The sequence below is a fragment of the Vulpes vulpes genome, chromosome X, assembly GCF_048418805.1.
Source record: "Vulpes vulpes isolate BD-2025 chromosome X, VulVul3, whole genome shotgun sequence".
In the NCBI taxonomy this organism is placed as follows: Eukaryota; Metazoa; Chordata; class Mammalia; order Carnivora; family Canidae; genus Vulpes; species Vulpes vulpes.
In genome coordinates, this window is record NC_132796.1 from 76,281,465 (window position 1) to 76,299,034 (window position 17,570).

Below are 17,570 nucleotides of genomic sequence, written 5' to 3' on the forward strand. Positions count from 1 at the left end.
AGACTATTTCAGTTTGACTCAAAATCTTGATATTATTTTAAGTACAGGATTGAATTTATTTATGAAAATTTACTTTCCAATGAAGTACATAAAAAATCTACTTAAAAGTTAAACATTCAACAACAATACTTCTCCCTGTGTCAGAAAATACTTTTCAGCACCAGCTGACTATATGACTGCATAATTAGGTTTTCTGCTTTAAGGCAATTGTCATTATTTTTAAATTGAAATATAGTTGGTATATAATGTTATATTAGTTTTTATTTTAAAAAAAGGTAAAGTTTCAGGTATGCAGCATGGTGATTTTATAATTTTATACATTACTCAATGCTTACCATAATAAGTGTAGTCACTATCTGTCAACATCCAGTTGTCATAATCTTTATTGTTACCAAGTAGTAGGTGACACAGGGTGCAAAAGTTAAAATCTTAATAAAATTCCCTGAGTAAGACACAGTATCAAATTAAATTTAGTTCTGTTTATAATGTGGTCATTCATTGACTTGCACTAGAGTTGCTAAAGTTATTATCTGAGCAAATAATTTTTTAACAGTCTTAATTTTGAAGTTAATCAGATTTTTAATGTATGTCACTGGAGCCCAAATACAAACCCTTATGGAATGCTATACCTCAACTAGACTGTAAAACAAATGACTGTCGGTAGATTTTACTTTCTATAAACAGGGTAGAATTAACATTTAGCTTTTTCTGTGGTATTAGAGAATAGGAATACAAAGACTAAGATCTAATTATTCAGGGACACCTGGGTGGCTTAGCGGTTAAGTGTCTGCCTTTGGCTCAGGGCATGATCCTGGAGTCCCAGGATGGAGTCCCACATCAGGCTCCCTGCATGGAGCCTGCTTCTCCCTCTGCCTGTGTCTCTGCCTCTGTGTGTGTGTGTGTCTCTCTCATGAATAAATAAATAAAAATCTTTTTTAAAAATCTAGTTATTCAACATTTGAATAATCACAATTATAACAGTGAATAGCTTGCTTGAATACCACTGCTGAGCAGCACATGGCCAAATGACTAACTATAGAAGGAGGAAAAACAAAATATGCTTACCTAAACTCAGCTTATTAATGAGCTTATTAATAATCAAATGTTGACTATGGTTATAATTTGTTATTACTGATAGAAAAAAATTTTCTGATTTTTAAATTTATATTATAGCTTATGAGTGTACACAGCGAACCACAGGATGGGGCCAAAAGGCCATCGAAGTCCGCTCTTTGCAATCAAGGGTCCTGGAAAGTGAACTGAAGCGCAGGTCAATTAAGAAGCTGAGATTTCTGTGTACCCGAGGTGACAAGGTATTGTTTATATCCCACAGTTACAGCAAAAATAAAGCAGGCAATGAAAATTAAGTAAGAAAATCCTTTTCCTCTGGCCATAAATATATTTATGATATAATTCCCAAATTGGCAAACTATTGATTGATAAAAACAATTTTTCATTTTGCAGTAGTAATATCCCATTTGACAGGAAAGAAAAATAAAATTGAAATTTGTCAATTATTTATGTAATGTGATCGATTTTAACAACAAATTCAGATAGTTTAAATGGAAAATACACATTACATAAAACCATTACAGTCTCTACATACTATGAGAAATAATAGCATGAAAAAATAATCCTGACAAAACTAGGAAACATCCACATTTTAAATAGATTGCAGAGGATTCAAATTAATTTCAGAACAAGCAGGGTAAACATTATGCATGAAGGAAAAAGTACTGGTTTGCAATATGAAGGGATATAATGGGAAGAACCACTGTTTGAGGTCAGATAGATTTAGCATGCAGTCCTAGTTCTGCCACCTAATGAGGTGTAAGAATCTGGAAGACTGATGAATCTTCCTGATTCTTAGTTCCTTCATCTCCAAATGAAAATATTAATAACTCTTTTGATAACAATTTTGAAAATTAATGATAATGTGTATATAGTAAGCATCTCACAGATTGCCTGAGACATGAGATGCATTAAGTCAAGGGTAGTTAGTGTTATTATCACCATCATCAATGTCAAAACCCTTCTAAGTATACTCATTGTGGATGTGGAAAGCCTTAGCCCTAACAAGGAGGCCTCTGCTATTTATTTTCATGTTCTGTTTTAATTTTCTTTATGGCACAGACCATACTCATAAGACATGTTCCTCTCTAAACTGGTTAGTTTAACTCATAACATCAATCTATTGATGTCAGTACATTCCACTGAAATAGAAAATCCCACCAAGTAGAAAATTTCAGCAGCCATTTAAACAGCAGCAACAATGGTGAACAACATCAAATATCTTAATCATTTCCTTATATCAAAAGAAAAAGTAGAGCCAACTTGAGTAGATTTTTTTAGTAGATTTTTTTAAAGCAAAAGGAATAATGCTTAACCAAAGTCAATCAAGAATGTCACCAGATGAGTGCCACAATGAAAACCTAATTTTATTTTAACTATGTGAAGTACAATTATATAGAATATGATAGAAGATTATTTTTAATATATAATTTAGACTCCATACCAATTTAAAGTCTTTTTCTTCCATTTAAATCCTGGTCCAAAAGAAAAGTATGGCTTAATATTTTAATTAGTTGATGTAGAATAATTGAAATTATAGTTGTATCTGTCAAATATCAGATTACAATGTAGTAAATATTTACTGATGATATCTCTTTCTCTCTTTTTAAAGCTATTCTTTACCTCCACCCTGCGCAATCGCCACAGCCGGGTTTACTTCATGACCCTTGGAAACCTTGAAGAGCTCCAAAACAATTATGGTGTTTAAAAAGTTCCAATGATTTATTACATTTACAAACATCATAAATATGCAACTTGCATCTTAATATTTCTGATATTAAATGAGCATTCAGTTTTATTGTTAGGGAAAAATTAAATCAGATACTTTACTTTTAATGTAGCACAAAATAGTTCTAATGAGAAATGCAGCTTTATATATAAAATTAACTATAGCAAGCTCTATGTACTCCAGTGGTGTACAATGTCTTTTGCACAAACTTTGTAACTTTTGTTACTGTGAATTCAAATATTACTCTTTGGACAGTTTGGACAGTATCTATATTCAGATTTTACTACATGGTGTAAAGAAACCTGTAATAAGTTAGATCACAAATCCGTTCAAAATAATTGACCCTGAGTGAAGTTTTTCAGAAAAAAAATAGCAACAAACTATATGTACATTTGCAAAGTCATATAAAGAACCAAAGTTTAGATTATTAAGTGAAAATAATGACTATGCTATAAACCAGACTAAGCCTGAACAACCTACATGCCTGGAGAAAACTACAGTGATAAAGGGGAAAAGGCTACCCATTTACTTATAGTTCCTTGACAGTCAAGCCCCTAGTCAGAGACCAGTTGTGTTTTTTTCATACCACAGTAAGCTGGTTTTCTCCTGATAAGGAGGAAGAAAGTCTTAGATGCTTGATTTTCCTCAGAACCCCTGAAAATGTGCAATAGCTGTTTAAAATAAAACCACCAAATAATACACTTGCAAGACTGAATACAGGACTGAACTCCTATACACATGTACTGTAGAATGAGGTTTTTTTTTTTAATACATTAAAGTAGGCATCAAATTTTAACCCCCAAAAACAGATTGGTTGATTTATCAAAACTCTTATCTGGCCAACAGTGAGACCATCAGACAACATTGAATATTTTCCAAATCCCAGATTAAACTATATAAAAATTCTAACCCCCCCCCCCCCCGGTCAGTCGTTAAACAAAAAGAACAAAATGTAACAACAAAAACTTTGGCTGCTAATGCTTTTTTTTCCTATTTCTATTACTGTAAAATCAGAAATTAATCTAAAAGTGATAAGTCCACATGTTGGGATTTAATGTTTAGGAGAAAGAAAAGAAAGAAAGAAAGAAAGAAAGAAAGAAAGAAAGAAAGAAAGAAAGAAGAAAGAAAGAAAGAAAGAAAGAAAGAAAGAAAGAAAGAAAGAAAGAAAGAAAGAAATATTTTGAAAAAATACAGCTTTCATCAAATTTAGAGTAGTGAAAATCATGCTATCACCCAATATATTATAGATGCCATAGATAGGTGGTGTTTGGTCACCTATAGTACCTGCTACCTGGTGAAAAACATAATTTTATAATTTCCTCAATACCATGGTTAGTTCTGGGGCAACAGAGAAGCAACAGAACTACCGCAAAGTATACCTCAATGTAATTCCTCTAGTTCTGCTTCAAAAGTATGAAGCAAGCACTAGCAGGATACTAATTTACAAACTACCTGGTTAACCAAAATACAAAAGCAGCTGACTATGTGTGATTTCATGATAACACATTGTTTCTTGACACTCTGGTGCCAAGAATGATGATTTGGATTTTCCTAACAACTTCTATCAAGAGTGTAGTAGCTCAAAATGAGAATTTAGGAGAACTTGAATCCATGAATTAAAGAAATAAATGTGATTCACATTTCTGTTACTGTGACACAATAATGTGATCCTAAAACTGGCTTATTCTTGTGCGTTTACAACTCGAATGACTTTTTAATGCAGTAGTTTAAAGAGAAAACAAACATTTATGTCAAATTATTTCCTTAGAAGTAGTCTTCATTATTATAAATTTGTACACCAAAAAGCCATGGGGTACTTTGTGCAAGTACCTCATTGCTGAGCAAATGGAGCTTGCTATGTTTGAATTTCAGAAAATTTTCTCATTTAAGTAGTGTGTAGAATCAAGTCTTTTAAGAATTCATTTTTTTCTTCATAATATTTACTCAAAGTTAAGATTCAAAAATAAGTTTTATCTTAAAATCTTATTTTAAGGCATTAAGACAGTAAACTATTTTAGGAAGTCAACTCCCATTGTGCTTTGTGGCTGTTATTCTAGTAAACAGAGACCATAGTGAACTGAATCTACAGAGATGCCCCAAAGTAAACAAGAAAAATTACAGATGTGTAACTGAGCTTTAAAGGATGAGGTGTTAATAAAGAAAGGAAGCTGAGTACATATCACAAAAGGAGATTGAAATGTTGAGTAGCCAAATAGAAAGGACTGAAAATATTTAAAGTGATTCATAGGTAATGAATATTTCCAATTTTGAGGTTATTCCATCTGTAATTTTTATATCCTTTGCCAGCTGAAACGAAGTGAAGAGACAATTAAATTTCATAGTCAGTGCACAGTAATAGAAGGTATATCTACACCTTGCTTTGTAGATCAAGCACCTGAAGCAATGGAGGGGGAATCCTGACCAGCCAATTCCCCTAGCCCTGTGATTGAAATCATGAAAGTTCTAGCAGCTTGTGAGTAGCACTGGGACAAAATACAGTTTTATTTTAGTGTACTTTAGTTTTTTCACTAAAGCCTTTGTCCAAAATAAAAGGCAGTGTTAGAAATATTTGAAAACTAGAAAATGATGTATGAAAAGGGCTGACAAGAAAAGCTCTGAGTGATCAGGTCTGTTGAAGTGAGCTCAGAACCTCAGAAGAAATAGTAAGAAAGGGTGATCATTTATATAGTAAAATAGGCAAAGCAGAAATCATACATGTGCATATACATGCATGTACACATACATACAAACCAGTAGAATGCATAATTTTTAATATTTTTAATATTTTAGTGCTACCAGTTTCTAGAGAAAATAATCAGTAGATGTTTTCTGCCAGAACTCATTTAATTGAAATAGTATTCATAAAACTAGGAATAATGCCACATACATTCAATGGGATCTTTTAAATACTCCAATTATTTTTTAAAATATACCTATTTAAATCAATTTATATTCGATCTGTGCTTTAAAATTTATTGAAATAATCTTTGAGACTGCTAATTGTTTCATCAGAAAATCTGTAATGAACTATTGTTCAACCTCTAAAAATAAACATTTTTAAAAATATTGAATGATATCTTTATTTGAAATATGCTTGTCTAATGCCTCAGAATTAGGATTCATTTGGGGAATATTCAGTTCTTTAAAGCATGTAATAAGGTATGAATTGGAAGTTTTTAGGGGTTTTTCTTGTTATTACATTAGGAATTCTGGCTAAGGAGGTTTACATTGATATGATTAAAATTTTTCTAGGTACAATGGTAGAATTTCCTCAAAATGTATGGGACTTTGCACAGACACACAGCATCACCACAGCATGGGTAAAACCCAAGGAAATTTTAATGCCAAATCCCTTCCCATCCCACCCCAGTGTCCTGAAGTCCAGTGGAAAATAAGAGGAGAAACCTTTTCCAAATAGAGGAGTAATAGATTTATAGTTTCTTAACATTCAAGAAAGGGTTTAGTGCAGGCTGATGGTTGAAAATGAAAGACAGAATAATTATGGCAAATTGTCAAGAAAGTTGAGTCCTTCAGTTGGGAACAGAAGAGGAATAACACTTTTCTCAGCAGGTCACAGAAGCATTAGAGGCATGGCCCCATGAATATTCTGTTGTCTAGGAACATTCTGGAGAGAAGTTTATCAAGTTTTCCCATTACGGCCAGCTGACCATGGTCCTAATTTGTCATGTGTGGCAAGGCATTCATGAGTTGGGTTACCTGGACATGACAAGCTCATCCAGACTTTTAGAGTCTAAATTCAAAGTCCTTCTATGATCAAATTGACTCATTCAGGTTGATATATAGAGCCCACAGACTTCAACTATTTTAAGGGGCAGTGATCCAAGTAATAAAAATATCATCACAGATTGGAATCAGAATGGGCAGGGTGGATAGCCCAAGGCTGAGAGAGGGCATTTTCCTAAGAATGCTTTATCAAAACACAGGGACAGGGTAGGTCATGAGTAGAAGCTGCTATTAGTAACTTTATCATTCTCTAAAGAAGCAGTGGGTTTACAGACTCCAATACTGCAAATCCGTTAACTGAACCTTTTCCAACATTATGATTTCCAATATAATAGCTTCTTTTTATTTACAGGGCCTTTGGCCCTCACATAAGGATACTCAGATTCCTGAGGATAATAAAGCCTTTGAGTATAGCTACTCTTTAATTCCAAAAATTGAGTAGAAAGTAGCTAATGGATTAAAGTCCAAACATGTTTCAGAAAACATTGTCATATGTCATGTTGCTTACAACCATTTCAACTGATTAAAAAATAGTTCCCAAAGGAGGAAAATTTATTCTATATGGATTTATATTTTTAGAAGCTAGCCCAGAATCTGCTTTATAGATGAGTATAAAATCAGATTGGGGAATAACTTTCTCTAATAGCTTTGCCACCCTATATGTCAAAGTGACTTGTTTGGTGCTTAGCATACAGCAAAGACATAAAGTAATGAGTTGAAAAGGAGAAATGGACTTTTTTTTACTTTGATTATCCTTAGCTATTTTATTTACAACAGTTTAAAATTCACAAATCCATTTGTTTCTTCAAAGTACTATCTGTGTCTGGTGACCAAAGAGTAATTACCTTTACTGGATAATTTCAAATGATTTTATCCTACAAATCTGAAATGAAACAAAGAATAGGTCAAAATGAAATTAAAATTAAAAGTGTCCTCTCAAGTTTTTTATTGAAGTACAATTCAGATAGTGTTATATTAGTTTCAGGTGTACAATATAGTGATTCAATAATTCTGTACATTACTCAGTGCTCATCATAGTAAGTGTATTCTTAATCCTCTTATTTATTTCACCTATAGCATTACCTTTAAAAGCAACATATTAGGGACCACTGTTACCCTTAGTAATTACCCAAGGATCATGAGTAATGACAAAGATTGTTTAATAACATAAAATAGAACAAGAACAAGCCATTCAACTGGCTGTTTTATACAAATATTTATTTTAAAGGTAATTCTTTGTCACAAGATTGACTATATATCATCTTGAGACATATTTAAAGATCACCAAAGCTTGTCAATATACTTTCTGACCCCAATATTTTAAGTTCTATTCCTGTAAATCGATTTGTCAAATTCCAGGCATTCCTTGAAGGTATGTTTTGACCAGATGGAGTATATCTGACTTGCAAGTGGATAGGTAGCCATTAAAATATATGCCAAATGGGACCATCTTTTCAAAAGTCTAAAGGGAAGCATGCAACACTATAAAGCTGAATCTCAGTCAAGAGTCAGAAATGAATATAAAAAATTTCAAAGTGAATTAAACCACTCACAGAGCTAGAACAAACAATCCTAAAATTTGTATGGAACCACAAAAGACTCCAAATAGCCATAACAATCTTGAAAAGGAAAGCAAAGCTGGAGGCATCACAATTCTGGACTTCAAGTTATATTAGTGAGGAAAATCTTCATTCTATAAGTGAAATTAATACTATATGTCAGACTGGAAAAATAAGTGTTTTATTTGAAAAAAAAATGGACAAGACATGAATAGACATTTCTCCAAAGACTTTCAGATGGCCAACAGATACATGAAAAGATGTTCAACATCATTCATCATCAAGGAAATGCAAATCAAAATTACAATGAAGATTCTACCTTACACCTGTGAGAATGGCTAAAATCAAAAGCACAAGAAACAAGTGTTGGTGAGAATATAGAGAAAAAGGAACTGTCTTATACTATTGGTGGAAATGCAAACTGGTGCAGCCACTGTGGAAAATGGTATGGAGTTTCCTCAAAACATTAAAAATAGAACTATCCAACAATCTAGTGATTGCACTACTGGGTTTTACCCCAGAAATAAACAAAAAACCACTAATTCAAAGGAATACATACACCCCTGTTTATAGCAGCATTATGTACAATAGCCAAGATATGGAACCAAGGTTAAAGAAGATGTTACATACACACACACACACACACACACACACACACACACACAGAGGAATATTATTCAACCACAGAAAAGAATGAAATCTTGCCATTTGCAACAACATGGATGGAGCTACAGAGTAAAATGCTGAGCGAAATAAGTCAGAGAAAATTACCATATGATTTCACTCATATGTGGAATTTAAGAAACAAAACAAATGAAAAGAGGGAAAAATTAAGAGAAACAAACCAAGAAATAAACTCTTAACTATAGAGAACAAACTGATGGTTATCAGAAGGGAGGTAGGTGGGAGAGATGGGTGAAATAGGTGATGGGAATTAAAGAGTACACTTATCATGAAGAGCACTGAATAATGTAGACAATTGTTGGATCACTATATTGTACGCTGTAAATTAATTTAACACTTAACTATACTGGCATTAAAATTAAAAACTTAAAAACACTTATATCTGAAAACATAAAATGTATTTGTGAATTTTACTTCACAAACTTGAATGTGCAAAAACCAAAACCAACAAACAAGAAAACAAAAAATGGTTATTTGAACTCCAACTCTTATCCCACCAGGAAATTCAATCTTAATCATTATTTGGACTTTCCTCATTCATCCATTAAGGTTATACAAATGTCTGCGTGATCAGAAAATTGAGGGGTACCCCCACTGGTTTATAGTCTACACTAGTCAACTTTGATGTTGTTCATTTATCCTCTTTCAGTGACTCTGATACTTATGTGTTATGTCTGGCCATTGAAATATTTGGCAAAGCAGGGAGTCCAGATACCTTGGGTCATATCTACTGTGGCCATACTACTTCCTTGGGTGCTGAGTAAGCATGAGTCCCTGATGTTTTAATAACCTAAGTTCCTTATGTCCTTTCCTATTCCTGGTGAATCTCTTTATTTCCCCCTAAACTCTTGTGCTTTTGTTCCCTCCTCATCCCTTATAAAATGTAATTACTGGGCACCTGGATGGTTCGGTGGTTGAGCATCTGCCTTTGGCTAAGGTCGTGATTCTGGGATCCTGGGATCGAGTCCCAAATCAGGCTCACCAAAGGAAGCCTGCTTCACCCTCTGCCCTGTGTCTCTGCCTCTCTCTGTGTGGCTCTCATGAATAAATTAATAAAATCTTTAAAAATATAAAAATAAAATGTAATTACTTCTTTCCCTTTCCTTCATGAGAATTACCTAACATAATTATTTTTTTAATATTTTATTTATTTATTCATGATAGACATGGGGCGGGGGGCAGAGACACAGGCAAAGGGAGAAGCAGGCGCCATGCCGGGAGCCTGACGTGGAACTCTATCCCGGGACTCCAGGATCACGTCCTGAGCCAAAGGCAGGCGCTGAGCTGCCGAGCCACCCAGGTATCCTAACATAATTATGTTAAAGACCTTAGGCTTAAAAAAAATCCAGCAAGAGATTTTGAGAAAATTTTTGCTTTAAGCCCCACTATATAACCTCTGTACCTGCTCAAGGAAAAACTCTCCTTAATCTTGGGGAGAGAAACTCAGAACAAATTAAGACCATAATTAGTTGATTCTGTTACCTACATATGAAAAAGAATTCAACTTAATGCAATCAAAGAAATGAAAATTTTGAAAAAGGAGACACTATTGTTGCTACGATGAGGAAGTCCAAAAATATCTAATCATCTCTCATTACGATCTCTAAAATCCCCTTCTTCATACTCTGATACTTTCCTTTATGCCCTGTTGCAGCTTCCAAACCATTGTCCTTCTAGATCATTTTCCCTCCTTTCTCTTGATAACTTTGAATCTCTTGCTATCAGATAATATTATCCATTACCCCTTCCTCGTCGCAGTCATGTATAGACTCTCACATCATTCTCCTCATTCCTTAAAAAATTTAGCACTTGCCTGTGATTTATTCCAACACTACTAATTTTTTTATAAAATTAATACCTACTTAGCTGATCCTGTCCTTCCTACTGTAATCCATGACTTCCTATCCAAATAAACTTGACCACAGTATCTCAGCCACCTACTTCCACAGTAATATACATAGGACCATATAATTACCAATAATTATACTTCTTTTATAATCTTAATTTCAATTGTCTCATTCTCATACCACTACTTAATTTTTCCAGCTGACTCCCTCTATCACTGGACTCTAAAAATTGTTTGACTTTATATGGGCCACAGTCCACATCTTTTAACTCCCTTTCACCCTTATCCAAAGAAGTCCTCATTCTCTTACTTAGCTAAGATTTCATGGTGTGTCAGCATAATAAATCGTTTGTATGGACCCTTAATTCTATAGCTATTTTTAGCTTGGCAAAAATCACAAATATCTTTGAATTGAACTCTTCATCCCTTCCACACCTACAGCCCAGATAATTGTGGTGTGCTAACTGATCTCATTTTTTAAGGATTTTATTCATTTATTCATGAGACACACACACACACACACACACACACACACAGAGAGAGAGAGAGAGAGAGAGAGAGAGAGAGAGGCAGAGACATAGACAGTGGGAGAAGGAGACTCCATGCAGCGTGCCTGATTTTGGGCTCGATCCTGGGACCCCGGGATCAGGCTCTGGGCTGAAGGTGGCGCTAAACCGCCGAACCCACCCGGGCTGCCCCTGATCTCATTTTTAATGCATGACTGAAAGCCAACAGTGGGCTGGCAACACCACCCAATAACATGCTGCATTCCCTTAGCCCACTCACATCTAGGAAGATTAAAAATTCATACTTTTTCTTCTGTCCTTAATTCTCCAAAATCGCCTCTCTCATTCTCATTCTCACCTAATGACCTCTAGTCACAGTTCACTGAGAAAATAAAAACAACTACCCTTCTATCCACCCACATATCAAATTGATTTTATTGAGTAAGAGTTACTCTTACTCAGATCAGTTTTGTATTAATTCCAATCAAATTTTCATCCCCACCACTGTATGCAAAGAGCTAAAAAGCTCTTCTCAAGGTCATCAATGTCCTCTACAAGGTTAAATACAATGCCAATTCTTCCCAGTCCTCTTTTATTTAATGTATCAGTAATGTTTAGCAAAATTGATCACTCTCTCCTTGAAGCAGTTTCTTCTCTTGGCTTCTGGGATACCATTCTCTTCTGATGTGTGGTATATACAGTTCTGCTAACTGGTCTCATTTCTTCCTGCCTCCTCTTCTGGTTTCTTCTCATATCTCTGATCTCTAAATGTTGTAGTATCTCAGGGCTCAGTTCTAGTATCTTATACCTCTTTATCTACAATTTCTCCTTAAGTGATAGCCCCTATTCTCATACGTTTTTATGTCATCTATCTATCCACTGACAACACCCAAATAATTATTTCTACTCTAAACCACTATTTTGAGTTCCAGACTCATATCATCTACTACTTTGCATACCATAAAGTTTACTACTTTAAAGTGTACAATTCAGGGGCTCTTACTATATTTACATATTGTGCAAATATCACCATAAACAAATTACAGAACATTTTATCACCCCCCCCCCCAAGGAAACCTCACACCCTTTAATAGTCACTCGCCATTACCCATCCACCCTTTCACAACTTTAGGCAACCATTAATATGCTATCTGTCTCCATACACTTGCCTATTCTGGACAGTATATATAAAAGGAATTATACAATATGTGGTCTTTTGTGATTGGATCTTTTCAATTAGCAAAATGTTTGTCAGGTTAATCTATTTTGTAGCATGACATGTGGTGATTAGACATTAGGGAAATGTAAATCAAAACTCTAATGAAATACTACTTTACACACAAACTAGGATGACTGTTATTTTTAAAAAGCCCAATAAGTGTTTTCCATAACGTGGAGAAATTGAAACCCTCATACATTCTTGGTGGGAATGTAAATTGGTGCAGCTCCTTTAGAAAACAGTTTGAAAAATCCTAAAATGTTAAGCATAGAGTCACCACATGCCCCAGTAATTCCACTCTTAAGTACATACCCAAGAGCAGTCAAAACATATACACACAAAGATGTGTGCACAAATGTTCAACATTATTCATAATATCCCAAAGTGGAAAAATCCTTTATATATTCTGGTTTCAAGTCATTTAACAGATATGTGATTAGCAAATATTTTCTACAATTCGATGGGTAATCTTTTCATTTTATTACTGGTGTCACATGTACTACAGAAGTTTTCAAGTTTGATGAAATCCAATTTACCATTTTTTTCTTATGCTTTTGGTGTCATATCCAAGAAATCATTGCAAATCTAGTGCTATTAAGCTTTTCCCGATTATTTCTTTTAAGAATTTGATAGTTTTAGTTCCTTTTTTAAGATTTTATTTATTCATGAGAGACACACAGAGAGAGGCAGAGACACAGGCAGAGGGAGCAGGCTCCCTCTGGGGACCCCAATGTGGGACTTGATCCCAGGACGCCAGGATCACAACCTGAACCAAAGAGATGTTCAACCACTGAGCCACTCAGGTGCTCCTATAGTTTTAGTTCTTACATTTAGGTCTTTGATCCATTTTGAGTTAATTTTTGTGTATGGTGTGAGATTGAGGTCTAACTCATTTAATTTTTTTGTATCTGAATATCCAGTTGTCCTAGAAACATGTGTTGAACACACTTTTCTCAACTGAATCGTCTTATTTCCCATGTTAAAAATCAATGGACCATAAATATATAGGTTTTTTGTATGAACTCTCAATTTCATGCTATTGATCTATCTTTATGCCAATATCAAGCTGTTTTAATTACTGCATATTTGTACTAAGTCTTGAAATTAGGAGTGTGATTCTTCCAACATTGCTCTTCTTTTTCAAGATTATTTTGGATCCCTTGCAGTTCAGTATACATTTTGAGATTAGATTGTCAATTTCTGAAAAAAAAAAATGGAAGCTAATTGTTTCATAGAGATTGTGTTGAATATGTAGATCAATGTGGAGGGTATCACTCTTAACAATGTTATGTCCGTCATTCCATAACACAGATTGCCTTTACTTATTTCAGTCTTTTTTTTAATTTCAGTCTTTAATTTCTTTCAGTGATATATTATAGATTTATGTGTATAAATCTTGCACATATTTTGTTAAATATATCCCTAAGAATTTCATTACTTCTGATGCCATTGTAAATGGAATTCTTTTCTTTTTTTTTTAATTTTTATTTATTTATCATAGTCACAGAGAGAGAGAGAGGCAGAGACACAGGCAGAGGGAGAAGCGGGCTCCATGCACCGGGAGCCCGATGTGGGATTCGATCCCGGGTCTCCAGGATCGCGCCCTGGGCCAAAGGCAGGCGCCAAACCGCTGCGCCACCCAGGGATCCCTGGAATTCTTTTCTTAACTTCCTTTTTTATATCTATGTTACCTGAAATTCTAGGTTTTAATTTTTTTAATTTTATGTATTTATTCATGAGAGACACACACACACACAGAGGCAGAGATATAAGCAGAGAGAAAAGCAGACTCCGTGCAGGGAGCCCAATGTGGAACTTGATCCCAGGACTCCAGGATCACGCCCTGGGCTGAAAGCAGATGCTCAACTGCTGAGCCACCCAGGCGTCCCTAGGTTTTTAATTTCTCAATGAGCAAATTCCAAAGTTTTACACCTGAGCTTTATTGGCCACCGAGCATAATATTGATTGCATAACCATTTAATAACAATTGGCTAAAACCCCACTTGTGCCAGGCGCTTAATATAAACAATAAAGATAAGTATTTCTCATTCCATAACACAGAGAGAGAAGGGGGGAGAGGAATATAGGCCAAAAGACATTTAAAAATTATTTTCAGTTCATGTCTTTTGCCCATATGATTGGATTGTTTGCTTCTTTGCTGTTGAGTTTAATAAGTTATTTACAGATCTTGGACACTAGCCCTTTATCTGATATGTCATTTGCAAATATCTTCTCCCATTATGTAGGTTGTCTTTTAGTTTTGTTGACTGTATCCTTTGCTGTGCAAAAGTTTCTCATCTTGATGAAGTCCCAATAGTTCATTTTTGCTTTTGTTTCTTTTGCCTTTGTGGATGTATCTTGCAAGAAGTTACTGTGGCTGAGTTCAAAAAGGGTGTTGGTTGTGTTCTCCTCTAGAATATTGATGGAATCTTGTCTCACATTAAGATCTTTCATCCATTTTGAGTTTATCTTTGTGTATGGTGCAAAAGAGTGGTCTAGTTTCATTCTTCTGACATAGACATGGCCAAGAAGCACATTAGAAAATGCTCCGCATCACTTGCCATCAGAGAAATACAAATCAAAACCACAATGAGATACCACCTCACACCAGTGAGAATGGGGAAAATTCACAATGCAGGAAACCACAAATGTTGGAAAGGATGTGGAGAAAGGGGAACCCTCTTGCACTGTGGGTGGGAATGTGAACTGGTGCAGCCACTCGGGAAAACTGTGTGGAGAATCCTCAAAGAGTTAAACACAGACCTGCCCTATAACCCAGCAATTGCACTGCTGGGGTTTTACCCCAAAGATACAGATGTGGTGAAACGCCGGGACACCTGCATCCCGATGTTTATAGCAGCAATGTCCACAGTAGCCAAATCGTGGAAGGAGCCTCGGTGTCCATCGAAAGATGAATGGATAAAGAAGATGTGGTTTATGTATACAATGGAATATTACTCAGCCATTATAAATGGCAAATACCCACCATTTGCTTTGACATGGATGGAACTGGAGGGTATTATGCTAAGTGAAATAAGTCAATCGGAGAAGGACAAACATTATACGGTTTCATTCATTTGGGGAATATAAAAAATAGTGAAAGGTAATAAAGGGGAAAGGAGAAAAAATGAGTGGGAAATATCAGAAAGGGAGACAGAACATGAGAGACTCCTAACTCTGGGAAATGAACAAGGGGTGGTAGAAAGGGAGGTGGTCAGGGGGTGAGGGTGACTGGGTGATGGGCACTGAGGGGGGCACTTGATGGAATGAGCACTGGGTGTTATTCTATATGTTGGCAAATTGAACACCAATAAAAATTTTTAAAAATTATTTTCATGTTTGCACTAAGATTGTAAATAGCTAACTGCTAACATTTCAAAAACAGGAAATTTAGTTCATCCTAAATATTTCCAAAAAAAGTCCAAAGAGAAAAATAAATATATGTTAATGTATGGAGAAGTAAAAGATTCACCAGAAGATAGCTAAGCATATCTAACAAAAGGCAACCAAGAAAATTTATCTTTTATAATACAAACTCAACTACTATATTTAATTCTTTGACATTTTTATAAGTGAAGTTGTTTGAAATTCTGTTTTCTAATGTTTATTGCTAGTATATGGAAATATATTTAGATTTTGTTTATTGACTTTTTGTATCTTATCACCTTGCTAAATTAACTCAGTTTTAGGAGCTATTTGTAGATTCCTTTAGATTTATTATGTACATGATTATTTCCTAATAAAGACAGTTATATTTAAAACTTTCCCTTTTATATAATTTGTTGTTCTCATGTGTATACCTAGTGTCCTGCAACTTTGATGGATTCATTTATTTGCTGTAATAGTTTCTGCAGAATCTTTATGATTTTCTATGTATAAGATCATGCTCTCTGTGAATAGATATAGTTTTACTTCTTCCTGTACAATATGAATGCCTTTTACTTCCTTTTCTTGCCTGATTGCTTTGGCCATACCTTCCAATCCAATAATGCACAGAAGCAGTGAAAATGAACACCGTTATCTTGTTCTTGATCTTAAGCAACAAGTGTGATGCTAGCTTTTGCTTTTTTCATAGTTGCCAATTAGGGTATTTTCTTCTAATCTAGTTTGTTGATTGTTTATATCATGAAAGGGTATAAGATTTTGTCGAATGCCTTTTCTTTGCATCAATTGATATGATTATATGAAGATTTTCCTTAATTTGTTGATATGGTAGAATACATTAATTGATTGTCAAATAATCTGAAAGTAACTTTGGATACTGGGAATAAATTCCATTTGTGATAGTGCATGACTCTTTTTATATACTATTGGATTCAGTTAGCAAATATTTTCCTGAATATTTTTTAATTTGATTTCATGAGAAATAGTCAATAGTTTTCACTTGGCGGTTATGTTTATCTAGCTTTGGTATGAGAATAACACTGACTTCATGAAAGTATTTGAGGAACGTTTGCCTCCTATCTATTTTCTGGAAGCAAATTGGCAAAAGTGTGAATTTATTCAGTGTTTGGTAGAATTATCCAGCAAGCCATCTGGGCCTAAAGATTTCTTTTCAGGAGGGAGGAAGTATTGAAATTATAAACTAAATTTCTTTAATGGTTATAGGACTATTCAGTTTGTTTAATTCATCTTGGTTAAGTAGTAGTTTTTATTAGTTTATTGTTTTTGAGGAATGGCCCAATTCTTCTAAGGTGCTCATAGTATTCCCTTGTCAGTTTAGTGACTAAGTCCTTAGTAATATTCCCTGCCTCAATTTTGGTAGTGATGATTTATGTCTTCTATCTATCTTTGTCTGTTTTACCAGAATTTTATCAATTTTATTTCTTTTTGGAAGAGCGTCTTTGTTTTGTTGATTTTTTCTTATAGTTTTCCATTTTGCAATTTCGTTGATTATTGCTTTTTTTTTCTTGCTCTTATCTTTAGTATCTCCTTCATCTGCTTGCTGTGGATTTATTTTACTCTTCTTTTTCTATTTCCTTGATGTAGGAACTTATGTTATTGATTTGAGACCTTCCCTTATTTCTAATGTAAGCATCTAGTGCTATAAATATGTTAGAGCTTAATTCTGCAATTTTATTATATTTTCTGTTTCATCTGATTCTCTTTTTTCTGTTTCTTCTTCCTTTCCTGTGTGTTACTTGAATATTCTTAGGATTCCATCTTGACTTATTTGTAATAACTTTTAGTGTATTTCTTTGTATAATTTCTG

The 17,570-nt window shown here is 34.4% G+C and overlaps 1 protein-coding gene across 6 annotated transcripts in view; it reads left to right on the forward strand.

The window, feature by feature from the left end:
- The window catches only part of NRK (Nik related kinase), a 144,728-nt gene extending 138,862 nt beyond the window's left edge, over window positions 1–5,866 (forward strand). For all 6 annotated transcript variants that reach the window (XM_072744954.1, XM_072744953.1, XM_072744958.1 and 3 more), the window contains 2 exons: window positions 1,174–1,313; window positions 2,684–5,866. In XM_072744954.1, coding sequence (XP_072601055.1) covers window positions 1,174–1,313; window positions 2,684–2,779 — 236 coding nt within the window. In that variant the 3' untranslated portion in view covers window positions 2,780–5,866. The remainder of the gene's footprint in view (window positions 1–1,173; window positions 1,314–2,683) is intronic.
- The last annotated feature ends 11,704 nt before the right edge of the window (window positions 5,867–17,570 follow it).